This window comes from Pelobates fuscus, chromosome 1, assembly GCF_036172605.1.
Source record: "Pelobates fuscus isolate aPelFus1 chromosome 1, aPelFus1.pri, whole genome shotgun sequence".
Taxonomy (NCBI): domain Eukaryota; kingdom Metazoa; phylum Chordata; class Amphibia; order Anura; family Pelobatidae; genus Pelobates; species Pelobates fuscus.
In genome coordinates this window covers 437,378,430-437,405,216 of record NC_086317.1, presented here as the reverse complement: position 1 = coordinate 437,405,216, position 26,787 = coordinate 437,378,430, and the positions used below count along the sequence as shown (strand labels likewise).

The 26,787-nt window shown below is 43.9% G+C and overlaps 1 protein-coding gene across 1 annotated transcript; it reads right to left on the bottom strand.

Annotated features, from left to right (window-relative positions):
• Positions 1–233: 233 nt before the first annotated feature.
• Positions 234–26,787, bottom strand: MTIF3 (mitochondrial translational initiation factor 3). Its single transcript, XM_063429555.1, has 5 exons — positions 26,695–26,787; positions 20,501–20,581; positions 9,965–10,455; positions 9,279–9,433; positions 234–1,356 (listed from the first exon to the last, which is right to left on the bottom strand). Exons 3-5 carry the CDS (start codon positions 10,452–10,454, stop codon positions 1,150–1,152), a joined length of 852 nt encoding a protein of 283 aa, XP_063285625.1. The 5' UTR covers position 10,455; positions 20,501–20,581; positions 26,695–26,787; the 3' UTR covers positions 234–1,149.

Here is a 26,787-nt window from a genome sequence, read left to right as displayed (position 1 = left end):
CAAATGGACTTTTGGTCCATTATCGGATGCTGGACGTCCTCAAGGACCCCTAGAGTCAGATTTTCCCCATAGGAAAGCATTGAATAATGCTTTTCTATGAGGAGGTCTAATGCGCGCGCGGCCATTTAAGTGTGGGTGGAGCCTGACCCAGTGCAGAGGGACATCGGCACTGGATTCAGGTAAGTGACTGAAGGGGTTTTAACCCCTTCAGCCCTGCGGGAGAGGGGCCCAGAGGAGGGGGCGGGGGGTGGAACCTAATAACCCTCTAGTGCCAGGAGAACAGCTTTGTTTATTACATGACACTAACAAATGCAGAGTCTCTAACAACATAGAATAATTTGTATAATATGTCCAAGGTTATTAATACAGTATAACAAGACAAACTTGGCAACACCAATAATTCATAGACATTGTATCAAATATAGCGGTCCCAAACAGAAAGAGGGTTTATTACAGCAGGAATCTTATAGCTATTTTCAGTAGAACACATCTAGTCATTTTTCATTATCTTGATCTTGTTTAATTGGATTAAACAAGTCCAGTTGTTAGCTGTGTGGGCCGCTGTAATGATATAAACACAGAAAGAGTGCACCTTGTAACAAACCGTATAACAAACATTTCAAGGACAATCATTGTCTGGGAACATGATCAGGTGGGTTGAACTTACAGAACATTAACGCGTGAAGTTTACAATGTGCGATTGAACATCACAGGAACCGGTACCGATTCCTTTCCGACTATGAATCCACAACGTCAAAACCTTGTCAATCCACTTGCCAAGGATTTTGTAACTCGTAGATTTTGTTTTAGCAGGTATCTATTGTTTTATTCACCAACTGGTTCTTTTTAAATGTTTTCAGAAGTGAATTTCAAATTTTAGGTGTAAAAAGAGATTATTGCTGAATAGAAATGTTTTCCATTTTTTTTGCCTGAAATTTAACATTTACTTTGAATTTCAAACATTACATACATAATCCTGAAAACAACAACAGAAAAATCTTAAGTTTGCCTCAAAACGTTTGCCTCAAAAAGATGGGTCTGCTTTAAAAACATCCTTGTGCCCGCATGTGAAAAATATAATAATATTTATGGATAGGCATGTTCGTGTTGACAAAATGTTTGTTCCTGCTGCAGATGAGTGAACAGAAGTTAAGAGATTTCCTGGTTTGTTTGCGCAGTGTTGGAGGTGTCTGTGGTTTGTTGCTGTTCTTGCTCTTTTTTAGCACGTTCACGCAGTTCCTTCTCAGACCACGGACGTAGGACACAAACTGCTGCTCTGCCATCTTTGACCAGTTTCGGTTTAAACATACACGTTGCATGTTGTGCCATCGATTCAACTATTTGATTTAACAAATCCTTTTAAAAAAAAGAAAGTAAAAAAAAGAAGAGTTACAGAACTTTTTTTTTTAACATTGAATATTGCAAAAAAAAAAAAAAAAAAAGTAAAGCTTTTAAATAACTAATTTTTATATCACAAACTATTCCGTCTATACCAGAATATGCACTTTTTAGAATTTTACGCCCACCTTTCATATCCAACTAATATATATATATATATATATATATATATATATATATATATATTAGTTGGATATGAAAGGTGGGCGTAAAATGCTAATCAGTACCACTATTTAATGAAAAACTTCAAAATTCCCGTTTAGAATGAATTGCTCTTAAAAGCTTTTCCACATTTGAAAACATTATATCCATACCCTTGTTCTAAAAACAAAACAACAAGGTTCAATCCATTTTAGAACTATCCATAAAATATTCTTCCCAAGCTCCCATTCCCTCTGGGTCAATATAGATGTACTGCCCCCATCCCACTACCACTGCTGCATAATGTTTTACCATTTCGACATACTATTCCTTATCTCTTGTTTTCCCATTCTCTTTGTTAACAGTATATACAGCTGTTGTTTTCAATTGTATTTAAACTTTAAAAGATCCATGAACAAATGTCCTTATCTGTCACTTTTGATGATGTTCCTTCTTGTACAATGATCTGAATAACTATTATATCTTGTATTGTACTCCTTTATTGCTCAATAAAATGGTAGTAAAAAAAAAAAAGAAACACCCAAACATCGAGAATAAATGCCACATTGCATAGCAAATACGTGTTTCCAGAAGTACTTACTACGCAAATTGGAATTCCCCAAGATGTAGATGTACTTACCCGGGCCCGTACAGTCATAAGAAAGCTGTTCGACTCCCATTGGCCCATGTCATTCCGGCACCCCCATTCATGCACATTTTGGGGCACAGGCATGACGTGGACCAATCAAATGAAACCCTGGGTTATTTAAACTTATCTGGCCCTACATACTGTGCCCTGTTGTGACCTCTCAGTCATCACACTGGGAACTACATTTGACTACACCTAGCGGATGGCTAATTAAGCCGTGCATGTGACGCGCGTCATGTGCTCTTGCTTCAAACAGCCAAAACTGGTCCACAAACCTATACATATCGTAATTTAACACTGCTTATCGTATTTCTTAAGTATATAATGACGATGTATGCTGATTGGATGCAAGTCTATGACGCAATTGTGGCACAAATTTTAAACTAATCTCTTCCCTATATAAACTCCTACTAGCCAGGTTGTATGTTTTTTTATACCATTTGAGAAAGCCTATATTGGTGAAATGCGTAATGGTTTTTCTATATTGTGTATTTTAGATCAATTAAAGGTTTTTTGTTACTTTACTGTGCCAATTCTCTTTTTATTGTATTGTTATGCAATTTTACTATTTTAACTTTCCTGGCTTTTTACTGTTGTTCCTGCACTTAAAGAAATCCCAGGTGGGGATTATACCACCAACGCCTTATTAATAGAGCAGTGTTTCTGCTCTATGCCTGTGACTATTATTTTATTTACTCTTATCCAATTGAGAGCACTATTGTCACCTCTTTTTATTGCCTTTTGGAGCCTTGGATGACCAGACGGTGTTGATAGAAGCACTCTCTTCACATCCCATAAGCGGGGATTATACCGCTGCACACCCTTCACACCAGAGCTGGCCATAGCTCTTTTGAATGTGAGTTCTCTACCACCTACTACTATTTTACTCTTTGGATTTTAGACGTATTGCACTACTGGCTGCCCCTGTCTCTTTGTCTTTCATACATACGAATACCCTGAGACATTAGGACGCACCCACCTCTACAGAAAAGTCTACTCATCTACACTCCATCAAGCATTGTTGCTCTAGTGAGACTCTTTTAGACTATTTTATGTTATTTTATTTCTCTACTGGTGCAGCCCTACCACATGTCTTTGTATTTTTTCATCTATCTACTGAAAGATTTCAGGGGGCTCCTTCGTTTCAGTTGCTGCCTATTTTCAGATTGTCTGTTGATTAGCGCTGATTTCCTTTTGTATTTTATGTAGTTCTCCTAACATCTGCCCGTTCCCGCATTGCCAACTCTCATCTGCAGGATTTTTCAAGGGCTGCCCCATTTCTTTGGAATTTGTTACCTGGTAACACTCTCCCCTAGCCTCCAGTCCTTTAAGAAGTCACCGCTTTAAGAAAGTTTACCATCTTCCTGGGTGACCATTCTCTCATTTCATTGCCCTCATCAGTTCACTCATCTTCATAGCCCAGCTCACTCGCTCACCTACCACTGTTCGGTTCTTTCACAAACCACCTTAACTAGCGAATTTTGACAGGCACATTATCCATCAATCCTTCCTCCCTTCTGACACGCTGTTATTTCTCTTTTGTGTCTTTACCCCTTCCTCATAGACTGTGAGCTCCTTTTGAGTAGGGCCTTCTCACCTCCTGTCTCTGTTATATTCTGTATGTAAACTACTTAAAATATATCCCTGTTTTATCATTGTAAAGCTCTGCGGGATATGGTGGCGCTACATAAATGATAAATAATAATAATACTAATGTTGACTTCACAGTGAAGTTCACTCTAACCCCTATAACGACAAATGCTCAGTGCATATACAATTGTGTTGCAGTGAGTTTTGTTTCCTGCAGCCCTGCACAGAGTGGCTTATAAATAAATCTATTTACTAAAATATCTGTATCTATAATCTGTGCTGACTTGAACATCAGAAGAAGTAGTTTTATTTCTTCCTTGCATGTGTTTACAACATGTGCATACAAGACCAGCGCATGCTACACAAATCCCAAACTCCCTCCAGTGCCTCCTTGGTCACAAAACTGAATATAGGGCTGTGAGAAGGCTGATTAGCAATGTGGGCAGAGACATGGAACTGCGGCTGGTAACTTAACCACATACCACACAAGTCTCTGCTAGCCATAGTTTCATGAGATTTTAAAGTGATTTTTTTTTTTTTTTGCATTTACACACACACATTTTTATCTATTTACACACACACACAAAAATGAAAAAGGAAAATCCATTTTATTTATTTTGTCCTAGCTCTTTCACCCCACCTGGAAATCATGTCCACAGCCCTGTCACTTGCTGGCATTAGTGATCACTAATAGTTTGAGGATTTATTTATTCCTGAAAGGCACTGTAGAAGAGATGAGGATAGAGCAACATGGCAGAGTTTGGTGGGCAGGGCAGCCATATAAAAGTCCATGTGGATAGGCAGCGAGCTGTTCGTAAATGGACATGCTTCGCCATTGAGAACACAATATTTCTCCATGAGAAGCAATGGATTGGCAGTTTGTTCAGGTAGCCATGAATAGGCAGTTTGTCCTTAAAGTTGCAAAAAAAACAGGTCTGCAGCTAAGGAAAGTTAAGGTTTTAGCGTGTTGTAGTAGTTATGGTGCTCTAAGACTGCCTTTAAATCATATGCTATAAAAAAGGAGCTTTTTAATGATAGTATGAACCATTTTTCAGTGTGCAACAATTGGGTGGCTCCACAAAATGTGCAGGGACCACTCAAAATCTTCCTTCACTGGCAATTGATTATAATAAATGTAATTATTTTAAAAATAATATACATGTTTGACAGTTGTCCTTTAAGTTAAGCTCTGATTACCTTTAAGTTAAACTCTGATTACCTGTCTACTGTTTCCTGCAAATACACTAAAATCCAGATATTTTAATATAATTCATGCATCCCCTACTTTTGTCTACACAAGTGCCCGCTCAGGGCCAGATTTATCCTCCTTCCTGCTCCAAGGCCAGTTTGCTCAATGCACTCCCTATATTACACATACATATATGCAAATGTTCATGATTGAGTGCGTTAATGCAAGGTTTGTCAAAATGCTGCCTGTGCTGTGGCCGCTTGTTATGTTGTGTTGTGTGGGCATGTAAATAGGGGCTGTAGTGTGTTTATTTGTAAGAATAGGACCTTTTTGTATGTTTGTTGTTGGTGGGAGTTATTAAGCCCAGGGCGCATGCCACCTACACTATACTGCGTGGAGCTAATGGAAGAGGAAGGACTGGAGATGGTGCACCGAGGATTTATATCTAGAGCTGATTTCTATTGAAATCACAGTTTTGTGGGGGGCAGGGCCTGACCACCAAGCCGATCGGACTCATCCTGATTGAGCTCCGAGGGCTTTGGAGTAAACCGGGGAATTAAGCTACCTAACCTACTACTGCGAGCCGCCACGACTGGCTGGGACCCGGTACTCCTGTGGGCTCCAGACCAGCCACCATTGAAGTCCGAACCGGGTGGTCCTCACACGCGGCGGAACTGCAGCCTACCTGAAGTGGTGTGGGGGAAGCGGCCGACCCCCCCGTCACCAAATCTTCCTGAACCGCAGCGCCTGCTTGGGGCTACTCTACCTCCCCTCCGCTTCGCTGCCCCCCCCCCCCCCCCCCCCGGCGGGGGTTATCCCGGGAATTACCCTCGACATCAAGCTGCAAATTCTGAAAAACAGGCGGCAAAAGAAGCACCCCGTGTGTAATAGCGGACGGCAGCTACTTACCAGACACTGGATACCAAGCGTCCTCCACCTTGGAGAAACTGGACCAACTGTTTGCCGACTTTTGGGCTAAGCTCCAGAGGAGGCAACTTCATCCGACACCTAACGGGCTGACTCCCGCTCTGGCTACACTCCAGACCCTGGAGACCCCCTCCAGGGTCCCAGGTGGGAGAACCGACGCAAGGCCCAAGGTCTATGCACCTCCAAGGAGGATGAGGCGAACCCGAAGAGGGAACACAACTAGGACAAGGCAAGCCCCTGTTTCCAACCCACGCAACATCCTGCAAGGATCACAGCAGATCTACCTGACGACCATCAAGAGACATGGGGGCAGCTGGGCGCAATCTCTGAGAGAGACACACGGCGCAGAAATGAGGCCAAGGCACCTGGATTTTCTGACCTGGAGGTACCCTATTCGAATCACCGACACATCCCGAGGTGGGCAGTTGGCATTGTGGCTTCAGGTTCCACCAGGGGGCTATGGACCGACCAGAACAGGGGTGGGCTGATCGGGACACTCAGCACAGGCCTGCAGCCACAGTATTTTTGACATGGCATTCGATTTTATATTTGATATATTGCCTGTGACTTTTTTTTTTGTTGCCCTATCTACTAAATCGAATAATGGAGGCACTTTGGTGATAGTCTTTAGCAATAGCAATATACCTAGCCTACCTAAGCAAATCTCTGCTGGACTTCCTAGCCTGTGAAACCCAGATACTGGCATGTGAAGCTTATATTGTACTATACTACATGTTTAGCCAGACAATTCCAGTCATTGGCATATCTATTACACTGATAGCTTGCAGTATTACAAGTATGTAGCTTAGCATCAACACAATGGTTTAAGCTTGTTAATAAAATATAAAATGAGGCTGATAATCCTAGGAGATTTCTGTACTCCGTTATGATGACCATAACCTGTATAACGCTTGAAAGTCTCTTTTTTTTTTTTCTGTACCACCATAATCTCATGCCTCAATAAAACAAAGAATTTAAAAAAAAAAAAGAGGGGCGGAGCCTGACTAGCGAACAGGGCAGACGTGCTCTGAAGCAGCTCCTGTGCACCGAGCACAACAACGGTGAATATCGCAAGCTACACTGCACTCACCCTCCTACAAGTGGGCCCACTAGACTCGGGAAACCGATCCGAACCCAGGGACACCTCAATCGATGTCCGGGGTAAACGGACACCGCATCGGCAGACTGGGGCCTACAGAGGGAGGTGGCGGAGAAAGGCGGCCGCTTTCCCGCCAGGCGCACACGGCTAAGAGTAAGCTGGTAGCACAACCTCCCCCCCCCCCCCCTATGGACCGGTGGGGGTCATCCCGGTCCCCCCTGGATAACAGGGACAACACAGCACAGACTCACAGGAATAAGCCTGCAAAGCAACAGAGAAACTCGGCGTAAGAAGCTCCCAAAATGGCGGAGGCAACGTGCTTCTTCAGCATCCTAAGCGAGAAGCCAGGGGGGAGAGCCGCATAGACAGGGCCTTCCAAACATTCTGGGAGAAACTGGAAGCTCTACTGTCCCCAGCGATGGCGCCCTACACCCGAAAGCATACTCACTCAAGTCGATCCACACGGAAGACGGCACAGTCACCACAGGCACTGAATCGCCCAGCGGGACAGAGGCTGCGAGAAACTAAAAAACACAAGGCAACCGGAGACCCGAAAAGCGATAAAACAAGCAAGGCGGCAGGCTTCTGGAGCCAGCAAGTAAGGATGCAAAAGCATGCTGGTCGGACAGTCCACTTACCCGATGGTGGTGCATCGACACCGAGAGGAATACACGGAAGACATACAAGCGCCGCACCAGGCCTGACTAGAGGTACACGAGACAGCACGGCCTTACCCGCTACAGCCCACGCTGCACCTCGAGTAGCTGAGAGGCTGCACACAGTGTGGGTCACAACTGGAGCGGACCCCCGACAAAGTCCGGTAAGGAGCAGTGGAGCCCCACTAACCCCTCTACCGAACAGTGGTGCTGGTGCCTTGCTGGGTCAGGACTGTGGAGTTGGCTGACGGCTCCTAAGCAATAACACACTCTCAGTGCACCCGGTTATGTTTCTCTGACTAATCCCCTCTACAACCTTACACGCTGAGAAGGACAATCTACACGGGACTCTCACATTAAGTAGTGCTCTAACGTTTTGCTTGACGCTCCTACTCCTAATCTCTGCTTGATATCGATATGCCTTCTCATACCGACACAACTATTCCTAATCTCTACATAATATCGTTGACTTTTCATACCCACTGGTTGTGTCCCTAGACAGCCTGCTACTGGCCATTCCCATGCCACCTAGCCTGCGTGTCTGGCAACCTACCATTACCACATGCTTCTCTATGAAGATAAAAACAGTGCAACTATTTTATAATTTGCTTGTTTAGTCTAACATGCTCACCACTAACCACAAGCATATCAATGCCACGTTTTAATATCTACTGAAATCCATAATCTGCTGTAAACACCGCCTTTGCGATAACTTTAGTATTGTGTGATAGCTTTAGTATTATTTAATAGTGCAAATGTTCCATAAGTAGCACGGACCATTATTTAAGCCTGTCTGTAAAATGACATTGTTAAATGACATGAAACAAAAATGAGGCATCAATACCACCAAAAGGTGGATCAACAATGTTAGTGCTGTATTAATCTTATATCGTATATATTGCTCTCATGCCTCCCTCTCTTCCTCCTGTTCCCTATCGCGATTGCCTCCAATACAACAGTTACAGTTAAAAAAAAATAAAAAATCACCGTTTTGTAATAACAGTAAAAAAACATGAGAGATTCCACACACACAAAGCATGTAAGCAAGTTGAAGTGCTTTATATGCATGGAGTGTTTTTTTTTTTTTTTTAATGCTGTGGTTCTACATGAACTTGTTTATTTAACGGGTGAAAGAAGAATGAGTACCAGTTATTATTACTCCGGTCTAGTCAGTTACTCCCATCAAAATGCACATCACTCTACACTGGTAAATTGTACAGCTCTTTTGGGGGGGGGGGGAGGGGGGGCAGAAATTAACTGTTAAATGTCCCTTTGAATTTGGTAACATATAATAATTATAAAATACATAATGGAAAAATTCCCAGGATCTAAGCGAATGCTGGCTGTTCAAACGAAGATCCATATTAGGTATAAAGATCACGGTTGTGACCAACCCCCAAATTCCTGTGGGTACATAAATCTCTGGAGACCTTACGAAAATCTTCAATTTTGGCATGAGGAGTTAGGAGACAGGTTAGCCCCAAAGTTCAAGCTTTTCATTTCCCTTCTATGTTTCTTTTTCCATTACTCAAACTGTAGTTTAGACTACAGCCTCATCTAAAATCAAATTACAAAATGTAAAAAAACAAGCCAATTCCAAGAAAACAAAACAAAACCTATTTTGCTTACCAGCTTGACATTTTCCCCTCCAACGCCCCCTTTTTGGACAGTAATTCGAACATGATGTTTCTTTTCAATCCAGTGCGAAATCTGCTTGAGCTTTACGTCTAGGTCATGCTTTGCAATTGTGGCAGAGAAGGACAATTCTTTAATCTGTACTGGACCTGCATTGAAAGAAAAACATGCCATTCTGCATTTATATCTGTCCTAAATGTTGGCACCTAATTGCTTTGCCCTTGAACTCGATGATGAAGTGAGCTCCCCAATGAAAAAAGAGAGAGTGAAAAAAAAAAACCACATACCTACTTGAAGACTTTGGAGATAAACTGGTCGTTAAAGGTTAAACCCCTTTATGGCGCCCAGTAACTCCTTGCACCATAAAAACTTAATTTCAATGAAGTTGGTATGGTTCCCAGAGTGGTCAATTAAAGAAGCCTTCAATATTTGATAGTAATGTTGCTAGGTTTTAATTATCTGCTAGACTGAAACTTCAACCTACCAAAACATTCCCATCACCACTTTACAAACAAAATCTATAGTACTCTAAAAAAAACATACAGCATAAGGACGAAGTGCTAAAGTGTAATACTAGTTAGACACCAACAATACTTATAATCTTAAAAATGTGTGGTCCCCGTTGCCTAATTCACTAATCTACGTTAAATACCAACAATACGTTTTAACAAGGTGCATACCATGATTGGAGGAGAGTTTTTGTTTTTCTCGAAGCTTGAGCTGTTCTTCGTGGATCTGTTTTCCCGTTAGCAATCTATATATTGGGGGATCTGCATTTTCATTAACAGGAACCAATTTAAGACCTCGTTCATCCATGATACGTATAACATCTGCTCTGTGCATGTTGCCCAAGTCCTCGCCATGATCATCGAAGACATGTATGAAGCGATGGTGAATTTTCCGACCTACACTTCCAAAGAACTTGGCAGCATTTGGGTTTTCCTTCTTTTTTGAACTTCCCTTTAGCTCTTTGTCCTCACTTTGCTCCACAGAGGAATATGGTTTGGCATGGATAGAGGGGGCTCCATTTCTGGTCCAAGTCACAGAATTTAAGGGCAGAAAGTTGGTCACTTTAAACCACTGAGAAGGAAGCCCAAGGTGCTTTCCAAAATGGCAGCTTCTATTAGTTGCTGCCTGACAAATAATTTTTCGTAGATGAAGACCAGACATTCTGCAAAACAAAAACCATAGAGAATTAAAAAAAAGTCTCAAAAGCAAAATATTAAAAATAGATTTTCAAATACTGCTGAGATTTGATTATGTTTAAATAACTTTAATTGGATGTTTTTTTTTTAAGAATTATAATTTTTTTTATTAAGCATTTTTTATACACAATCATGCATGACATGTACATTGAATAAGACAGTTGGGGTGCGTCAATTGATAACAATTATCTGTTGTAACTCTGTGTTTAGGGCGCAAGCCCATTGCCCTTTTCATTTGTTCATTACATGTTGTGGCTTTTCCAAACTAAACCTTGGGGTGGGAAACTTGGGTAGGTCAGGGGGTAGGGGTGGGTGGGGGGGAGGGGAATGGTCCCCTGGGCTGTGAGCCTCTCCGGGGGTTAGGTTTGCTTTGTACCATTTTTACCTTTTCTTCGTCTGATCTGTTGTTTTATTGGCCCTGCTGCGGGCTATGGAGGCCAGTTCTGTGTGTGATTCTATTTAGGGAAAGGCCAATCTGAGGCTCAATGGTGGCCTAAGCCATCCCGTCACTTATATGCTTTGTCTAAGAAAATAATTTTTTATTAAATCAATCAACTTAAACGGCCTAAAGGAAAGGGTACAATTGATGAAATTAACTTTCAAACCTAAAACCAATGGGGAAAACACTGTCAAAGTTAAAATCACTAAACGCCAAATGTTTGGGAATTAATACTTAATAGCAAAAGGGTAAATAGGTAAAAATAGCTAATCTAGAATATTATTTAGCTACAGTCACAGTTTGGCTTTTTTTTTGTCTCAGTTTTGCCATTCTGATTTAATTTGTGAAAATTCTGACGGTTAAGCTCTCCGCCTTTGTGCCCCAATCAGATCCATAGACTTTTTTTTATTGTTTATTTTTTTTTTTTCATTCATTATTTATGATATATTTTTTGGATCTTCTGGTGCTCTCAACTATAGACCCCCAGGGTGTCTTTTTTGCCCCTGTGGTCCATGGTTCAGAAGTGACTTGGGTCATTATATTTAATTCATGTCTATTTTCTTTATGTACGTGTGTGCATTTACTTCTATTTTCTTTTTTATATCTCATTGTTGTTATTTTTGTGGTATATATGGGGCCCCACATATTTTTTTATCTATTATATTGTTACCTACCCTTCTTACTGTTGATCTCTAGTGCATATATTTATCTTGTGCTTTTTATATGTTAATCATGTACTGATATTTGTACACGACTGTCTTTTTTGCCGTGTGCATGTTAGGAGAAGTCAAGTTTTATATGGAGCTGGTTATCAAGTCCCGCTAACGCTATTTTTTCAAATTTGTATTTTATTGGTTTTTGTTGGTAAAGGGGATTAGGGGTACAGGAAAAAAAAGGTGGGAGAGTTATTCAAGCATAAGATACATTCAGCTTGACAACAATGGTGATGTAGCAGTATACAACCAATAAAGATAGACATATGTGTGGTTCAATTTCTTCCTTATACATTTGTTATTTTATGGTATATTGCTAGTATGCGAGAACCTTATATAACATCCTTGCTTTTGACTTTGCAATACTAACACTCGGGTAAATTTGTAAGTGTCGTCTTGCCTGCCTCTTTAGAGGTCTGGATGTCATGAGCCTGTGGTTGAGGTCAAGAACTAAGTAAGGGGGTTGTAGTGGGAGAGTAGAACTGGTGGGCTGGGAAGGTATTCAGAGGGATATGGGGGGTGTGTGAGTATCACCGTTGGTCGGTAGCCGATGACATTTTCTGTGACTAGGGTACTGCGAAAGGGGATCATGGGGGGGGTCGGGACTAGTTCTCATCGTCCTTTCTGTCTTTTCCTGTCTGCATCTGCACTCTTTCATTTATGCCTCCAAATTTTTCTACCCATTTCTCCCAGGAAGCCACAAACTGTTGCGTTTTAGTCGGGGATGAAATTGACATCCTCTCGTATAAGTAGAACTGCTGTACTTTGTCTGTCAACTGTGGCAGAAGTGGGCATTCGTTTGATTTCCAGTTAAGTGTGATGAGATTTCTTGAAGCTAGTAGCACTAGCGCCATTATTTGTTTTTGACCTGGATTTAGGTCTTTTGGAAGTAGTAGTAATAAGCAGATCGATGCCGTCAGTTCAAATTGTGGGATGTCTAATGCGTCTAGGAGTGACCTTGTTGTGGCCCATAGGGGTCGGATATTTTCACAGGACCACCACATATGAAGTAATGTGCCTGAAGCTGAGTTGCATCTCCAGCACTTCGGGTCTGACTTGGGGTATATCTGGTGGAGTCTGTGTGGTGTCATGTACCACCTGTACAACAGTTTTCTGTGTCTTCTATGTGTGTGAAGCACTTTGTCCATTTGGACAGCCCGTTTAGTGCGGAGAGCCATTCTTTGTCTGATAAAGTCAAGTTGCAATTCCTTTCCCAGTGTGTTTTATGTGGGTGTGGTTTGGATGGCATAAGTTCTTGCCACGTATTGTAACATAGTGAGAGTGCTTTGGGTTTGGTAGGTGCGGACCAACATCTTTCAATGAGTAAGCAGGGGGCGACTTGTAGTGAAGGTGTTGGGCTGTGCGGAGTTACAGCATGTGCTTGTAGGACACTTTTCACCTGTAGGTATGAAAAGGTGGCTCTGCTACGGAGTTGCCACTTTAATTGCAGTGCCGGGAAGGGTGTCACTTTCTTGTCAGTCATCAGTTGGGATATAGTTTTGATCCCCACTTTGTGCCAGTCTTGTAGTGGTATGTCTGGTACTATTGCCTTGAGGGTCGATATGGGTGATTTGGGGTGGAAGGAGGCGCTGTGACCCAAGGCTCACATGAATTCGTCCCACATTGCAACCGTGAGTTGGGTGGTAGGGAAGAGATCATTGCGTGGTGTCCTTAACTGTTTGGGTGTCCATAAGTAGTCAGTGAGTGAATAGCTGCCAAATTGTGCTCTCTCCATGTCTACCCATTGGATCGTGTCAGGCGGTGTGTGCAGTAGTACACTGGAGGTCAAGATTGCTGCCCTATAGTATTGTCTAATGTTGGGGAGGCCTACACCTCCGGAGTGGGTGGCCGTTTGCAGTAGTGCCATGGACACTCTAGGTTTTTTGCCCCCCCAGATGAATGCGCTGCATAGTTTTTGGAGTGTTTTGCAGTATTGGTTGGGGATTTTGAGAGGAAGCATCCTGAAGACATAGAGGATGCGGGGTAGAATCATCATCTTGTATGCGTTAATTTTCCCTAACCAGGATATCATGGTGTGTTTCCACTTGTTCATTTCTGTTTTGCAGAGTGTCAACAGTGGTGTGTAGTTTAGTGTTACTGTGGCTGAGATAGAGGGTGCGATTTTTATCCCTAGATATGTGATGGATGTAGTTCTCCAGTCAAAGTTGTAGGTGGTGCGGAGGATGTCTGTTTGGGTTTTTGGCAGGTTGACGGGTAGGGCTTGGGTTTTATCTTGATTTAGTTTATAGTAGGATACCTTTCCAAATTGTTGTATGAGAGTTAGCATATGGGGCAATGACTGGGAGGGGTCCGTTAGTGCTACAAAGATGTCGTCCGCGAATAGGGCCAATTTGTACCGTGTGCTGCGTATGGGAATTCCTTGTATTTCAGGGTGTAATCTAATTTTACATGCCAGTGGTTCGAGGGCTAATATGTACAGCAGGGGGGAGAAGGGGCTAGATAGGAAGCCACCATGTGAGACCCTGGCCGCTGGATTGTGGTATAGTGCCATTATACTCTTAATGGTGGGTTCGGGGAAGTTGTACTTGCTGAGGGTTTTAGCCATGTAAGTTCAATTCAAGCGGTCGAAAGCTTTCTCTGCATCTAGTGCAAGAAAGAGGCCCTCCGTACCGCCCGTATCAAGTGTTGCTAACATGTTTAAGATTTTCCTGGTGTTGTCTGATCCTTGCCGACCTTTTATAAACCCTGACTGGTCATTGTGTACAAGTTTGTGGAGGAGAGGGGCTATGCGGTTGCTGATAAGTTTGGCATATATTTTGGCGTCTTCATTAAGTAGGGAGATAGGCCTGAAGTTTTTACATATGGTGGGGGGTTTGCCAGGTTTGAGGAGAGTGGAAATGTGGGGGGGGGCGGAGCCAAGCAGCCAAGCTAAACAGTCGCATGACTATAGAGCTCCCGCTTTTTCGGGCCAAAATCGCTACCACCAAGCAATTACACCCGTTCTGGGATCCCCTCGAGGCTCAGGAGAGTCACCACAACACGATGGGACGCAAGAGCAAGAAAATAAAACCCGAAAAACCAAGGCAGGGACCTAATATCGCAGACCTGCTGCAACAGACACGCGAGGCCTCTAGGCCCAAGATGGCTGCCTACCCGGACCATTACTCCGACTTATCCGATGACTTCTCCTCAGGAGATGATACAGCAGACCTAACACCCATGCCGAGACCTGCCCCAGCTGTCCAAAAGGCAGATACCTCACCTGTGACAACTGAAGTACTGAAGGCACTTCTTGCGAACCTCCAGGAGAACATCCATGCGGACGTTGCCTCACTCCGCAACGACATACATGGTCTGACGGGCCGCATGGGTGCATTGGAGACCGCCTCCGCTGTCTGTTCGGACCAACTTACCTCACTACAACAGGAGGTTCTAGGTCTGCAGAGAAAGAACGCAGAATACGAACAACGATTCTCTGCATTAGAGGATGCACGCCGGGCTAATAATATTAAAATACGGGGCATCCCGGAGAATACCCCACAGGCTGAACTGCCGCACCTCCTGAGGCGCCTGCTAGTGGCCCTACTGTCCCAACGTCAGGCGAAAGCACTCACCGTGGAAGGCTACTTTCGAGCACCAAAGCCGGCTTCGGCTCCAGCGGCAGCGCCACGGGACCTAATTGTACGATTTCAGCAATGTTCAGCCAAATTTGCGGTCCTGGCAGCAGCTAGAAATCACTCTCCCTACAAATTCGAAAATATGGAACTATCTTTTTATGCAGACCTTACAGGGGGCACCTTGGCATGGAGAAGGCTGCTCAGACCACTCACGACACTTCTGCAGAATCGTGGATTAAATTATAAATGGCACCAGACCCGCAAATTGATAATACTGCACGGAGATACCACACACGAAGTGCGTGACCTCCGGGAAGCCGCAGCGCTGCTCCCCACATTGGGACTCCCTCAGGACGCTCTGACTAATGCTATAGCTCAAGCTAAATCAAAACCGGCACACAGATGGAACCCTGACAGCGTGACACCCTTCGTCCCTCGAGCTCCCACGACTGACCAGAGCGGGACTGTAACCACCTGAACAGTGAAAAGCTGGACTTAACTGTTCTTCATTGTTACATTTATATTCATGGTTTACAGCCGCGACCACGTTAGCGGGCTGCTACAGACGATGGCATGTTAGCCACACTCCTTCTCATTAGAAGATCTAACGACCACTTTGTTTCCCCCCCCCCCGTCCGTCCATAGCCTAGCATCCCCATAGACCAAATATCTGTCACAGACGGACGTAAATCCCACAAGCGACAGGCATAACGGCCCGTAAGAGAAATCGCTGGTAACATTTCGACGACAAATATACACCAGTAGCACCCATAGAGATAAATAACCTAACCAGGATGGAGAATTAGAAGGTGTACCTATCCCCAGTAGGGCCTGGGATCCTCATTGTTTTATTATGTTTTATTATACCTTGTTGTTTTAGCCTATGTTTTTCTACATTTACCAGGGAACGATATAGGAACTCAAAATATTGGCATATATAAACACTTATATCTTAGCGCACTACTGCACAGCTCATAGCCTTAAAAGTTCCCTATGTGCATTCTAGCAAGTCAATTTTTTTCTGTTTTGTCAAATATAAGAGAAACTGCATGTCTAGACCAGACTACACTTATGAGTCTTCTTCATATAAAAACTAAATGTGCCTAGCCTTCTATACCACATGTTTATAAGCCTTTGTTTTATGTTGTGTACGACAACTGTTGTGGTTGCGCACACAAGTCTGTTTTACTCATGCACGACTTAAATAAAGAATTAAAAAAAAAAAAAAAAAAAAGAGTGGAAATGTGGGCTAGCAGTGTCTCATCTGGTAGTGCACCTTTGGTAGCGCAGTGGTTCATAAAGTTTAGTAGGTGTGGTGAAAGGATGGTGGAGAATTGTTGGTAGTAGGCATTTGTGAAACCATCAGGGCCTGGGGATTTGTGTGCTGGAAGTTGAGAGATAACTTCCGTGAGCTCACTTGGGGAGAAGGGTCTTTGTAACAGGTCCCAGTCTCCGTGTTGTAGTTTCGGTAGGTCGAGGCCTGTCAGGAATTTGTCAATGTCGTCGTGTGATGGTATGAACATGTTGGGGTCATTTTTTAAATTGTATAATTCACCGTAGTATTGTGCGAACAGGTCTACAACATCTTGTGGATTCAAAACCTTCCTTCCCTTATCATTGATTAGGAAGGCAATCCTGGAGGCGACTTTTTTCTCCTTTAATTGAGAGGCCAGTTTGGCACCCGCCCTGTTCCCATTGGCAAAGAAGTTGTGATTAGCTTTGCGCAAGAGATGATTTGTCTTATTTAGTTCTATATTTCTTAATTGGTTTTGGAGAGCCAGTAGGGTTTTTTGGGTGTTCTTGCATGGGTCTCGTTTGTTAGAGTGTGTCAGTGTGGCAATCTGCGAAACCAGTGCGTTGTATTCTGCTAGTCTTAACTTTTTGGCTCTACTGGCGTGTTTTATGAAACTGCCTCGAATGACTGCTTTGTGTGCTAACCAAAGCTGTTCTACAGAGGAGTCGTGTGTCATGTTTTCCGCAAAGTAATTCTGGAGGTCTGTGGTGATTTGTGCAACTATGGAGGGGTCTGCCAGAAGTGTCTCATTTAGTCTCCACGAGCCTCTCCCTTTATTAGGGAATGTTTCATTGATGCTAAGGGTGATAGGCGCGTGATCGGACCATGACATCGTTCCGATAGCAGCCTCTACTACTTTTGGCATTAATGTGGCAGGAATGAGAAAGCGGTCGATGCGTGAGTAGCTATTGTGCACTGTAGAATGACATGTATAATCCACTTCTGTGGGGTGGAGAATACGCCAGGGGTCCACTAAGTGGTGGGAGGTTAACGTAGTGCATGCCTTAGTTGCTAGGGCCGTTCTTTGTCGCATAGTACCTCGTGAAAGACCTATGGCAGTGGATGAGTCAGACTTGGCATCCAATAAGAAGTTAGTGTCGCCTCCAATGATTACCTCCCCATATCTATACATATCAATTACTGCCAGGGTTGAAGTTAGAAAGTCATGTTGATTATCATTCGGGCCATAGATATTAACAAGTGTGTATGGTGTGTTATTAAGTAGGCATTGTAGTATTAAGTATCGCCCTTTCTTATCTGTGATCTTGCGGACCAAGGAGAAGATCGCTTCTTTACTTATTAAAATGGAAACACCCCTCTTTTTGGCTGTTTAACATGTATGGAAATCGTGGGGGAACCATCTGGATGTAAATTTGGGTCTATCTTTCCATCTGAAGTGTGTCTCCTGGAAGAATGCTACTAGCGCACCACATTTCTTCGCTTCTTGTATGGCCAGTCTACGTTTGTTTGGGGAATTAAGCCCTTTTGCGTTTAAAGACATAATCTTAATCACCATACTGAATTTATAGGATGTGCTGTCCCCTTAGGCAGCAGGGTCCCTGGGGGCTCGATGTAGGGTGGGTGTTTTGGGTGTACTCACAAGGGAAGGGGGGAGGGGTAACGGGGAGAAACTATGTACAATACTCCGTGTGTCACCTCTCGGTGACGAGGGATGCTCTAGGCAACGGAGAAATATGGCTACTGGAGCCTTGGGGGTATACCTCTCGGGGTTAGAGTATCGAGATCCTGATGGGAATGGGATCTGCGATAGTCTGAGTCCGAGCACGCAGCGACCGGGTGTGATCCACCCTCCGTGGCATACGTTTTCAACCTTCTAGTAACATGCAATATATATAAAGTCAAACATTAGTTGTGCATTAAATCAAAACGCAAAATAAGTATAAACCTGTATGATAAGTCCACATGGATTTTGGTGGTGTGGAAACAGTCTATGAACTTTTCAAGTCGGTGAAGACTCCACTTCTGCCGGTATGTGAGAGGATCTGGGCACTCGGGACCATTCGCTGGTAGATATCTTTGAAGCTTGGGCCTTCAGTTGTGTTTTCTGCGGGCTTTTGGATGGGATCGGCACTCCCCACTCTTGGAGCAGTCTTTTGCCTTCTTGGGGATGTGTGATGACTTGGATAGTGCCGTTCTTTTTGACCAGCAGCTTTGCGGGAAAGCCCCACTTGTAGGGGATGTTCGTGCTTCGTAGCGCCTCTGTCACAGGCGCAAAGGTACGGCGTTTGGTCATGGTAGCCGAGGAGAGGTCTGTGAAGAGCTTGATGTTAGTGTATGGTTCTGGCCATGGGTTGGTGGTTCTGGCTTTTTGCATAATTCTGTCTTTGACCGTAAAGTGGTGAACCCTGGTTATGGTGTCTCTGGCTGTGTCCGGGGGAAGGTGTTTGGGCTTGGGGAGCCGGTGTGTTCTGTCCAGGATGAGGTCAAACTCCGACAGGGAGGGGATTAAGGCCTTGAATAGGTCTTTGACATACCTGGGGAGATCTTGTGGTGTGATATTTTCGGGTATGCCCCTTATTCGGATGTTATTCCGCCTGCTCCTGTCTTCTTGATCTGCCACTTTTTCTTCTAGTTCTCTGACTTTATTTTTCAGAGAGGAGTATGCATCTGCCATTGAGTTGTGCGCCTCCACTAGTTCTTCTGTTCTATCCTCCAGGCGGGTAGTGCGTTCCCCCATGCTATGTATATCTGCTTTGATATCAGCAGTCATCTGCAGGAGGTCTGCTTTGAAGGAGGTTTGTAGTTCCTTCATAATCTGCCTGATAGAGGCATCTGTAGCAGGGTTGCTATGTGCTTGCTGGCTGTCTCCTGTGTCTGGGCTTGGGCCTGGTGATTGCTGCCCGTCGGCGCCATTTTGTTTTTGCGGCTCCAAGGTTTGCGGCCTCTCTAGGAGAGAATTGAGCGTTTTTTGCTTTAGTTTTTTGTTAGCCATGAGGTGCTGGGGTATGTGCCCTGCAGGTTGTGGCGTTTTAGGCGGTGTTCGGAAGGTTTACACGCTGTTTGAAGCCGTTTTCGTGCCGCGGTCCGGGAGAGCTCCGGTAAGCACGTCCGATCACATGCGCGGCTAGGACACGCCCTCCGCTAACGCTATTTTTTATTAGACGACTCTTTCTGGCTACTCGGAGCCACTGTAGGTATGAATCACCGATTCTTTGCACGTAACTACGTCTAATGTCGCGCCAAAGGGATGACATCAGAAGAACACGGAAGTAACTCCATTCTGATCTATCTTATTTACTGGCATTATTCCTCCACCACCTACAGGCTTTTGTCTTTAATCAGGCAATTATTTCACTGATATTATCCAGGGTATATATATAGGAACAGAGACCATTGGGTTAGATATTCTCCCCGAGGAAGGCTAAGACGCTAAAACGTTGGGGTTGTATTATCTCCTGGTCTTAGGCCAGTATGTCTGCAATGTTATGGGTTTATGGGTTCCAACTTTGAGCACTTACTAATGTATCTATAGTGGTTATGGGTATGCTATCTACTATTTATATGCCTGTACTATTTTCTGCACTTTCTTTCTACAATCTATATTTATCCACTATATGAATAAAAATATTTTTATGTGCGAATATACTGCCTTCTCTTGCCTTTGTTTCAATGCGGAAACCTTATTCTTGATGACAGTAATAAGTTATCAGCGACGCTATAAACTGCGCATGCTTGGTCTGCATTTCAATTGATTACTGGACAGGGAATTATGGGATAAGATAAGTCCCTAAAGAAAACAATAAGATGTTCCTCCTGGAGTGTTTTGTCTGTAGCTGCAGGCAGACTTCCTAATCAGTGATTTAACAGCTAGTTGAAAAAATAGCAGAAGTTTAGTTACAAGAACTTTTTTTTTTTTTTTTTTAATATTTTGCTATAATTTTAATGCTTTTTCTATATAATGCATTGAAAAAATACTGGGTCAAAATTTACTTAGACACTCCGTGGAAGAGAGTGTAGATTAGTTACCTGTTTAATTGATTTTTAACTGACGCTGTAGGTCCTCTTCAAAGAAAACTTGGTTTACATTCTTCATGGACGGAGATCATTCTGGGGATAGAGAAATAAACTGTTTGTGCAGTCTCAAATGCTAGCATGAACAGAACACCAATTAGTTTGATACACACACAATATCAGATCAAAGCTGGGATTAACATTTGGGAAATCTCCCAGGCAGAGCATGTCTATTAGTTTCCTTTTATGTGACTGTACTGAAGGAATATAATTACTTGCTTTATAAAAAGTGTCAGGTTGTAAAATTAGATATGTTATCTGGCTATATGGATAGGGAAAAGAACAAAATGAGCTTTGTTTTCTTTTTTAACTTTATATCAAGTAAGCATAAATAATCTAATCAGAACATAACATCTGCTAAACAAGAATTGCCAGGGCCAGACGAGCCGTCATCAGGGACACTTGCCCCCCTCCAAAGTAAGCCTCAGGAAAGGGGAGGGGAAATAAACTACAGTTTATTTTTTTTTATTAAAATGTCTGTCTTCCAATATAAAATGCCTAAGCCTGTATCCTCTACTATTGCCCCTCTACCTCACTACAGCCTCTACCCGCACTTCTAACCCTATCCCACCCATAATACCCATTATCCTCCCACTACAGCCTTTATCCCCCCCTATAGCCACTATCCCCTATCTAATGTAGCCGCTATTCACCACCCTGTGCAGCATTTATGTCCCTACTATGGCCCCAATTTCTACTACAGCCCCTATCCCCCAATACAGCCACTACAGTTCTTTTTGCTGCTACTATAGCCCATTATCCCCACACTATAATCCCAAACCCTACTACAGCCCCTATTCCCCACAATACAGCACCTGTCTACACCTCAACATACACACAACAGCCCCTGTCGCTCCCAAATTAACTTTACAGACCCTATCCCCTGCACATATACACTACAACCCTTTCCTTTCTCTGCCCTCCTTACACATACACTACAGCCCTTACCCTCCCCCCTTACACATACACTACAGCCCTTACCCTCCCCCTTACACATACACTACAGCCCTTACCCTCACCCCTTACACATACACTACAGCCCTTACCCTCTCCCCCTTACACATACACTACAGCCCTTACCCTCTCCCCCTTACACATACACTACAGCCCTTACCCTCTCCCCCTTACACATACACTACAGCCCTTACCCTCCCCCCTTACACATACACTACAGCCCTTACCCTCTCCCCCTTACACATACACTACAGCCCTTACCCTCTCCCCCTTACACATACACTACAGCCCTTACCCTCTCCCCCTTACACATACACTACAGCCCTTACCCTCTCCCCCTTACACATACACTACAGCCCTTACCCTCTCCCCCTTACACATACACTACAGCCCTTACCCTCTCCCCCTTACACATACACTACAGCCCTTACCCTCTCCCCCTTACACATACACTACAGCCCTTACCCTCTCCCCCTTACACATACACTACAGCCCTTACCCTCTCCCCCTTACACATACACTACAGCCCTTACCCTCTCCCCCTTACACATACACTACAGCCCTTACCCTCTCCCCCTTACACATACACTACAGCCCTTACCCTCTCCCCCTTACACATACACTACAGCCCTTACCCTCTCCCCCTTACACATACACTACAGCCCTTACCCTCTCCCCCTTACACATACACTACAGCCCTTACCCTCTCCCCCTTACACATACACTACAGCCCTTACCCTCTCCCCCTTACACATACACTACAGCCCTTACCCTCTCCCCCTTACACATACACTACAGCCCTTACCCTCTCCCCCTTACACATACACTACAGCCCTTACCCTCTCCCCCTTACACATACACTACAGCCCTTACCCTCTCCCCCTTACACATACACTACAGCCCTTACCCTCTCCCCCTTACACATACACTACAGCCCTTACCCTCTCCCCCTTACACATACACTACAGCCCTTACCCTCTCCCCCTTACACATACACTACAGCCCTTACCCTCTCCCCCTTACACATACACTACAGCCCTTACCCTCTCCCCCTTACACATACACTACAGCCCTTACCCTCTCCCCCTTACACATACACTACAGCCCTTACCCTCTCCCCCTTACACATACACTACAGCCCTTACCCTCTCCCCCTTACACATACACTACAGCCCTTACACTCTCCCCCTTACACATACACTACAGCCCTTACCCTCACACTACAGCCCTTACCTTTCCCTCCCCCTTACACATACACTACAGCCCTTACCTTTCCCTCCCCCTTACACATACACTACAGCCCTTACCTTTCCCTCCCCCTTACACATACACTACAGCCCTTACCTTTCCCTCCCCCTTACACATACACTACAGCCCTTACCTTTCCCTCCCCCTTACACATACACTACAGCCCTTACCTTTCCCTCCCCCTTACACATACACTACAGCCCTTACCTTTCCCTCCCCCTTACACATACACTACAGCCCTTACCTTTCCCTCCCCCTTACACATACACTACAGCCCTTACCTTTCCCTCCCCCTTACACATACACCACAGCCCTTATCTTTCCCTCCCCCTTACACATACACTACAGCCCTTACCTTTTCCTCCCCCTTACACATACACTACAGCCCTTACCCTCCCCCTTACACATACACTACAGCCCTTACCCTCCCCCCTTACACATACACTACAGCCCTTACCCTCCCCCTTTACACATACACTACAGCCCTTACCCTCCCCCCCTTACACATACACTACAGCCCTTACCCTCCCCCCTTACACATACACTACAGCCCTTACCCTACCCCTTTACACATACACTACAGCCCTTTCCCTCCCCCCTTACACATACACTACAGCCCTTCCCTTTCCCTCCCCCCTTACACATACACTACAGCCCTTACCCTACCCCTTTACACATACACTACAGCCCTTACCCTCCCCCTAACACATACACTACACCCCTTACCCTCCCCCTAACACATACACTACACCCCTTACCCTCCCCCCTTACACATACTCTACAGCCCTTTCCCTCCCCCCTTACACATACACTACAGCCCTTACACTCCCCCCCTTACACATATACTACAGCCCTTACACTCCCCCCCTTACACATACACTACAGCCCCAATGTCCCAACATACACTATGCAGCCTCCATGTACTTATACGCACACATTTAAATTGCGTTAGAATAACTTTATGATCCCATGGGTCTTTGAGGAACTTTAACAGTGATGTCCAGTGTGAATCCTGGAAGTCAGACAGTGATGTTGCCTCACTGTAACTGAGCTGTAAATGAAATGGTGAGATTTGTGGTAATTCCTATTGATATGACCTCCTTTCACTACATTAACAAAACTGAGAAACACACATTAAATAGGCATTCACCCGGAAATTACTCAAATGCAGCAAATTGTTACCTGCAAGAAATGCCAGTGATTCATACTTCATTCTAACCAACATTTAAATTTATACACCATCTTTTTGAAATAAATATATTTACACCTTTTAGAAAACACCGCCCTGCCTTTAATAAATTTTATATCTACCATTTTAACACAATAGACACAGGATTCATGTTATTTAGCCTAACATTGTTTAAAATGCCGTTTGTCTTTGAAGTGCCTCACTCAAGAATACAGGTGAGTCACAGACATTGTATAAGAACTAACAATTAGCACTTTGATATGTAATTTCCAAAGCAACATGAGGCAACAGATCAAGAGACCAAACAGTAAGTGCCCACATAAGTAACAAAAACTTAGAGAATAATTAATATCTCAAGGCAACAGTCTGAAAAATAATAGCCACTCAAGTCATACAGAGATAAACAGCATTCGCACAGAGAAACATTGTTAGCAACATTGCTAGCATTTCAGTGCCCATCTTTCATTATTTAAAGGAACACTATAGTCACCTAAATTACTTTAGCTAAATAAAGCAGTTTTAGTGTATAGAATATATAGATCATTCCCCTGCAATTTCACTGCTCAATTTACTGTAATTTAGGAGTTAAATTACTTTGTTTCTGTTTATGCAGCCCTAGCCACACCTCCCCTGGCTATGATTGACAGAGCCTGCATGAAAAAAAAACTGGATTCACTTTCAAACAGATGTAATTTACCTTAAATAATTGTATCTCAATCTCTAAATTGAACTTCAATCACATACAGGAGGCTCTTGCAGGGTCTAGTAAGCTATTAACATAGCAGGGGATAAGAAAATCTTAATTAAACAGAACTTGCAATAAAGAAAGCCTAAATAAAGCTCTCTTTACAGGAAGTGTTTATGGAAGGCTGTGCAAGTCACATGCAGGGAGGTGTGACTAGGGTTCATAAACAAAGGGATTTAACTCCTAAATGGCAGAGGATTGAGCAGTGAGGCTGCATGGGCATGTTCTATACACCAAAACTGCTTCATTAAGCTAAAGTTGTTCAGGTGACTATAGTGTCCCTTTAAATTTAGCTTCCACCCGATGGATTAGGGTGGGGGCACAGGGTAGGAAGAGGCCTTTTTAGCTGCTCAGTCGATAATTTTTTTTAACCACAGAAAAGCTAGGATAGCATGCAGCTGCACACCGTTTAGTAGATATGCCCACATCCACAGCATTGTCCCCCCTCCACCACAAAAAGTTTTAAAAAGCTAAAACGTCTGTGTTCCAGCGCTGAGGACAAGTTCTAACTGTAGTCCCATCTTCCTTTGCTGGTGTCACTCCCTTCTTTTGGGGGGGGGGGGGGGGTAGAATGAACGTCAGGGAGGACAAGCTGATTGGTGGACAGGGGTAGTTGTGATGAAGTGTGTGCTGGCGTCAAGACGACAAATTTGCAGAAAAATCACATTAGGCAGCCCATAGAACTCTTGTTCTGAGTTGGCTAATGACGCCCCAATGACACAGCTGGACGTTGAGTTACAGCTCTGACAGCAGAGGGGATAAAGGCCGTATGTGCAACGTTTCATAGGAAAATACAAACTCCAGGCACCATGACTACTTTAACTGACTTAAGTGGACATGGTCTTGATGTAACCCTATAATTCTGAATCTCACTGCACTATTTAGTGAATAACTTGTGCCATCTCACATGATTTTAACATGTGACACATAACATGTAAACCTTCTTCCTAATCACCCAACAAAGACTCTTTAACATGGAGGACTGCGGACAAATTACTGCACAAGCGTATGTTTACATGCAACCAAGTCACACATGCAGCGAATATGAACGCATACACAAGCACTTGTATAATGCTACTCAGTGTATAGGCCGTCTGTCATCAAGGTGTGCTAGAATGGCCCACTTCTTTAAAAGTCTAATGGCCAATTTCCTTCTGAAATGCATTCACAAAGGTTGTTATTGATGATTAAAGTACACCGTGAGCAGCATTTCATTTTCCTACATCAATGTGGTTAAATTGACACCCCCGATGCTTAAAGGACCGCTATAGTGCAAGGAAAACAAACTTGTTTTCCTGGCAGTATATAGTCCTTAGGTCCCTCCTACCCTCAGGGCTCCCCTCAATGCTTCCCTATGGACGTTCTGCGTGCTCAATGCAATTTTGTTTTCGCATTGAGCGCCATGGAAGCGCCCCAAGCTGCTGTCAGTGAGACAGCCACTAGAGGCTGGATTAACCCTCAATGTAAACATAGCAGTTTCTCTGAAATTGCTATGTTTACAGCTGCAGGGTTAAAACCTGGGGGACCTGACACCCAGACCACTTCATTGAGCTGAAGTGGTCTGAGTGACTATAGTGGTCCTTTAATATTATTATTTAGAAAGTGCTAACATATTCTGAAGCATTGTACAACTGCGGTCCGACAAACAAATATTTGCAACAAGACAAGAACAGAAGGTGGTGAGGGCCCTGGCCAAACCAGCTGCCAGCCTAAAGACTGTCCTAAATTTCACATTACACTCAGCCAGCCCTAGTTCAGAGACATTTGAGGTGCCATGGTCACCCTCCTCGTACTTTGTGGACTAGCATTGTGGACTAGATTGGTGTATCACAGAAAGCTGGGAGGCTATAGTCCCCAGTTTAGCTATTGGAGCAGTAAGCAGCAATCCCTAGGTCACCCTATGGTCTGCCATTGCAGAGCTCACATGGAACGTTCATATACATTGTATCACAGATTGTATCACACTGAGCACTGGCTATCAGACCTTCATACTGCTGTGTTCTACCCACTTACGGCCGAATTCCACACCGCACTGCGTGCTCCTACGGCAATCACAGGGTTAATCGTGCAAGCTCCTGTTACTACTTCCTAGATGGCTCCAAAGTC